Source organism: Gorilla gorilla, chromosome 9 (assembly GCF_029281585.2).
Source record: "Gorilla gorilla gorilla isolate KB3781 chromosome 9, NHGRI_mGorGor1-v2.1_pri, whole genome shotgun sequence".
NCBI lineage: Eukaryota > Metazoa > Chordata > Mammalia > Primates > Hominidae > Gorilla > Gorilla gorilla.
The window spans coordinates 27,030,577-27,036,576 of record NC_073233.2 but is presented as its reverse complement, the minus strand read 5'-3'; the positions used below and the strand labels follow the sequence as shown (position 1 = coordinate 27,036,576).

Genomic DNA, 6,000 nt, shown 5'->3' with positions numbered 1-6,000 from the left:
TTAACAAATGAAATCTTTTAAAAAAAAATGTACATTAAAGTCTGTTGTTGGGTTTCATTGCTGTTAAACAGGATGAAAATGTCACAACAATATACAAGATTTGAACTGAAAACTTTGCCTGAGACCCTGTACTCTGAAGATAAATGAAGAAAATGATTGAAATGATCTCCCCTAAAGGAAACAATTTTAGGTTTAGATATTATTACTGTAAGGGAAAATAAAATCCCCAGACTACACTATACTAAACTCACCATCTCTACAGAATTCATAAGATATTTATAAGGACAGAAAACACCACTACAAGTACACACTACATGAACACATGTCACATTTAAAAAATTTCATATATGCATGTTCAGGATACAAGAAGATAATAAAGTTTACACTTCGCCAATTTCTGCAGACATATGATCAGCTCTCAGAGTGCCGTTAAAATGAGTACTGTGAATAGGGAACTCTTAAAATTGAATCGGCTAAATGTAGTCTTAAAAGCTATAGTCTTAATTGGCTCACTCGCTACTTACCTAAGCTGTATTTATCAGAAAGTTCTATAAATACCATGTCCTAAAATGTACTACCAGTGCAGTGAATATTGTGGTTGCTTTCTATTAAACTCTCCATTTCTTTGATTTCTCTATGACCACAACTGGCATTTACTGTGAATGAAAAAGAGTACAAATTAAGAAGTTATCTGTCTTTTAAGAGCATGTGTCCTATATATATAATATATAGACAGAACCAGGGTGAGTCTTGTTTTCCCAGAGGTCAAAAGACAAGGTGTCTACAGCTTATAGAAAGACATTTAGAGAAGAAACACAGGATCGTGACATTGAACCACAGTGCTAAATATCATGTAGAAACGAGCATGGAGCTCTACTATGAACGTACAAAATGAGGCACAACTTATATGATGGCTTCTTGGGCAGAGGTGGAGGAAATGACCAAAAGAACTCACAAATGTGGTTATTTAAAACAAAAAAAGACAGTTGAGGGAAGAAAACTGACAGTTCAATCAAAGTCACAATGTGTAGACTGTAGCATCTGAGCTAGTGGTAACTGGAGATTGCTGATCCAAATGAAGGAAACAGATCCCCAGTGGTGACTGGAAATATAAACTTAACCACCTCAGTGGTGTCCAAATTGAGTGGTCTTGTCTTACATCCAAAACATTTTCTGACCACTGCTAACTCTCTGAAAAAAAAAAAAAAAAACCTGTCTTGAACTTTGTGTGTCTGAACAAGATCACCACATTGCTCAGTTCTGTTCAAGTCCAAATAAAGTCTTGTAATTCGGCCACTCTATACGTGCCTTACTGGCACCCCCCATGCCATCACACAGTGGATACCTCTCTATTGACCAAACCACGCATACCTACCAGCGCTCACCTAACTGATCCTCCTCTGCAGGGTAAAACGAGTGGTCAGGGGACCAACCTGACCAGAAAGAGTCACCATGGGCACAGGCAAACAGCACTTCAGGTGGTCTATGTAGCTCTTTACTACAGCATGCGACACTATGCCTACTTTTCTACATAATCACTCTCATGCGTGGATGTGAACCAAGATGTAGGAAGAAAGATGAAGAAAAATGGGAGGAGAGCTATGGAAAACATTAGGAGGAGGCAGAGAGGAAAAACAGGATCAAGTCTGGACCATCCCACACCACTGGACTAGCACTGAGTGCCCAGTTCCAAATCCTTCACTGGCAGTTTGAGTCCCAAGGAAGAGGTTCCCAAGGGGTCGATCATGTTCTTGTAACGCTCCCCACGGTGTTGAGCTAAGAATGGGCCCCAGTCCGGCTGTGGCGAGCACACCAACTTCAGCCTCTGCAAAGAAGCCAAAGACAGACGTGGTCACAGAAGTAGTGCACCTTCCTCACCTGGGGACGACCCACCCATGCCCAAACTGCTTATGACCACTTTGACCAGAGTCCTTGCTTGAGCCAAGAGGCCCTCTACCAAGAGAGGCAGTTAGGAAGATAAGCGTTCATTAATTAACTAGGCCAGAGACATTAAAGAGGACACTTAGTTTGGTTCACTTGAAATTATTTACATCACCCTGCAAGCAATATTGCAATTGCTCTGTGTTTGCCTTGCACAAGATTAATAGAGGATAAAGGGCCCGGATTTTAATTATACATTTTTTTCCCTCCAAATGAAGAGAATCCACCAGCTTCTCTCTTCACTGCCAAACACAGTCTGCAAAAGACATGTGCTTGATTACTTTTGTTCTGTAGTCTCAACAGTGGATTGCTACATCTAAATAATTGGATTTTGTTTAGCATATTTCCCAGAAGGATATAAATGACCGGAGGAAAAAAAAAAATCCAACCCCAAAGATACATCGCCAAGAGTGAGCAAAGATTTTAATTATCAATTGACAAAATACACGCTTCTGACTTGGTTCAGCAGTGTGGGTTCTTGCAGGCAAGCTAAAAATAATAGGAATGTCTCTAATCCTTCAGCTGAAATTTTTATGGAAAACATAACTTGACTGGAACATTTTCTAGAAAAAGGAAAGAAAACATATTTCTGACTAAGAGGGAACAATTATATGTTTACTACCTTTTAAAGTGAAGCTGGTACTTAGAGCTGTTAGTTTAATCTCTCCTTAATCATCAGTTTGCAACCTTTGTGTCCCAAATCCACCATAATAAATTTATATAGCCAACTCAATCAGTTTAGAGAATTTTAGCCTAAGACAAAAGTAGCAGAGGCTAAACCAGGTTCTATTCAGAGGGAAAGAGATTTCTGGGTCAGTTGGTGGGGAGGCTTATGTGGGGCAGGAGTGAACCATCTCTGGAAGCCCATGGGGCCAGTCACTTACCTCATTTACCTCAGGGGAATAACAGAATTTCCTGAGGTTGGAAACTAGAATACAGCTGCAGTAAAAAGATTCCTATACCTCCTTTTGCTAATTGTGTCTCTACCATTAGTCCAATGAAGACAAAAGCTACCTCCCCACCCAGTGGACTTTTGTGTTGTGCACGTACCACATGCCTGATTCCCATCCTCTGTCTCCCCTCCAGAGCCTCAATGGGATAACCCAGAGGCCTGTTCCTTCTTCATTCCTTTTTCAACCCCTCAGACCAACAGCAAAGCCCAAACTGTTCTTCTCTGCCTTCTATCACCTGAGTCTAGTCCAATGCTTCGCTAACGAGGGGGCTTGTAAAACTGTAGATGCCAGGGTCCCATTTCCCCAAGACTCTGGTTCAGTAGGAGCCTTCTGCCTGGATTCTGATCATATGCATTTCCAACAAGTTCTCAGGTGAGAAGGATGCTGCTGGTCTCAGGAGCAAACCCTAAGTAGCCCTGATTTAGTCCAAAATGCCAGATTCCTGGATCCTCAAGACTGAGGCAGGGCTGAGTGATTCCTAGCACACCTGAGCAAGTGACTCCTCATAAATAACAAAAGCCTGACCACACTTCACTGGTGGCACAAGAGGCAGTCCCCTTCCCATTCACTCAGGAGTGACAGTGGGGATTCTTCACATCGGAGATGGGAATTGGGTCCAGCAAGGGATCAATTGACAAAGAAAGACAAGTCTCACCTCATACCAGCCACGTCCTGAAATTCTCACTACATTCTGTGGGAACAGTGACATTTGAATCAACTGAGACCCTCAACCGTCCCTAACAGAGGCACAACAGGAGGGCGTAGTGATTTTAAGTTTAATGGTAATAGATGTTTGGGAGGAAGAAGGCTTAGACAGAGAGGAGCATCAGGGAAGGGGGAATCTGATGTGTGGTTAAAAACAAAACACTGAGATTTAAACTGTGGATGAGGGGAGAGGAAGAGGAAGCTCCAGGAAAGAGGAGACCCTCCGATCATTTATTCCCCAGAGCTGTCACCACACTGAGGACCAGCATAATAACAGTTCTGCTTGCAGATTGGCTGAGCCCCTCCATTAGAGGAATCATACATAATAAAAATGGGTTTAACAGAAACGGTGGCAACTGTAATCGCTTCATCACCAAGTCTCCCTCTTGAATAAGTTTACCGAATCTTTTGTTTTTTAACCTGCAGAGCTTTTATGGGCTTTCCCTTGGGAGGAATTGGGAGGGAAAGAAGTAGACAGAATTACCTCAATAAATCTTCCAGGGGCCAGATGCATTTTTATCACAAACATAATTGGGATCCAGATGACGGAACAGGCGAGCATTAGCCATCCGAGAACCATGGACCAGTTAGGATAGCGGTAAGAGCCATAGGTCATAGGCTCCCACTGGTAAAAGCTGAAGCAAAGGATAAACTGGAAAGAGAAAAGTGACACACGTGTTAGGGTGGTGGCATGAATTATTCAAGCACTCAACACTATTAAACCCCTGCTATGAGTTTGATGCTTTCGTCTCTATTATTCTATACCCACGAAAGAGTAGTATTATTAATCCATTTTTCAAATGAAGAAACTAAATTTCAAAGAGATGGAAATGATATATTCTGAGCTGCTAACTCTGCATTTGCCAAACCATGGGAGCAGAGCAATATGTGTGCATGTGTATACATACAGACAGGCAGAGAAGACAAGTTTAAAGGATACATACCAAGGTCACAAGTAGGCAGAGGTGGGCAGGGGTGACAGTGGGTGTTTTTAAGGAGTTGTCTGTATTTTCTTTTTCTATTTTTTTTTTCTTTTTGAGACAGAGTCTCACTCTGTCACCCAGGCTGGAGTACAATGGCGTGATCTCGGCTACTGCAACCTCCCCCTCCCAGGTTCAAGCGATTCTCCTGCCCCAGCCTCCCGAATAACTGGGATTACAGGTGTATGCCACCACACCCAGCTAATTTTTGTATTTTTAGTAGAGACAGTATTTCACCATGTTGGCCAGGCTGATCTCAAACTCCTGACCTCAGGTGATCTGCCCACCTCGGCCTCCTAAAGTACTGGGATTACAGGTGTGAGCCACTGTGCCCAGCCTGTATTTTCTGTAAGGGGTAATAATCAAGCTTTTGCTATAAGAAAGAAACCCAGGCCAGGCGCAGTGGCTCACGCCTGTAATCCCAGCACTTAGGGAGGCTGAGGTGGTGGATCACCTGAGGTCAGGAGTTTGAGACCAGCCCAGCCAACATGGTCAAACCCCATCTCAACTAAAAACATAAAAATTAGCCAGCATGGTGGCACGTGCCTGTAATCCCAGCTGCTTGGGAGGCTGAGGCAGGAGAATTGCTTGAACTTGGGAGGCAGAGGCTGCAGTGAGCCGAGATCATGCCACTGCACCCCAGCCTGGGCAATAGGGCGCGTCTCGGTCTCAGGAAAAAGGGAAGGGCATAGGAGGGGAGGGGGAGAGGAGGGGAGGGGAGAGGGCAAGAGGGGTGGGGGGTGGAGGGAAGGGAAGGGGAGGGAGGAGAAACCCATTACGTTTATGTATTTTTACTTTTAAAAAATTGAATCTACTTTGCTTTCTTCTGGAATGAGGAATGGCCCACATCCAGGAGCTGCCTCTAATGCTGGCTGAGTGAGACCCAGAGTGGTCCCCAGGCAGTGACTGAGCTGGAAGCTTGGTCCTATAATAAGCTGTGGGACAAACAGAAGGGATGCACAGCTCCCCTTAAATGACTCAATAAGAACAGGCGTCATCACCAAGTGGTGAGCCGTGAGCCCAGAGACCAGCAGGCTAATCTTGGCCCAACCGCTAATTAGCTGAGGGCCCTTTATGTTACAGACTTCCCTGCTATAAAATGGATATATCTCACTCTGTGTATACCACACAGGGGTTTTCTGGAAATGACAGTTTGGTATTTACTCATGAGTCCTCCCCTTGATTTTCAGAGAGGCCATGATGTGTTTTCTGCCCATTAACTCCTATCACTGCACACTTGGGCTAGCAACAGCCATGAGAACCCTCTGAAGACTTGGCCAGTGCAGCTAAAGAGAAAGAAAGGAATTCAAGTGCTGAAAATAGAGGCATCTTTAAAAAGTGGAGCCAAGGTTCTAACTTCTCTACTCAAGCCTCTGGGGGAAAATTTCCCTGAAAAGTGTATGGCTCCCTGTATTCACCCT

General features: G+C 43.8%; 1 protein-coding gene across 1 annotated transcript in view; it reads right to left on the bottom strand.

Moving 5' to 3' along the window:
* Positions 1-847: 847 nt before the first annotated feature.
* Positions 848-6,000, bottom strand: part of SLC6A5 (solute carrier family 6 member 5) — a 55,525-nt gene continuing 50,372 nt past the window's right edge. Inside the window, exons 15-16 of the mRNA XM_055356455.2 lie at positions 4,084-4,251; positions 848-1,825 (exon numbers count right to left, since the gene is read on the bottom strand). Coding sequence (XP_055212430.2) covers positions 1,670-1,825; positions 4,084-4,251 — 324 coding nt within the window. The 3' untranslated portion in view covers positions 848-1,669. The remainder of the gene's footprint in view (positions 1,826-4,083; positions 4,252-6,000) is intronic.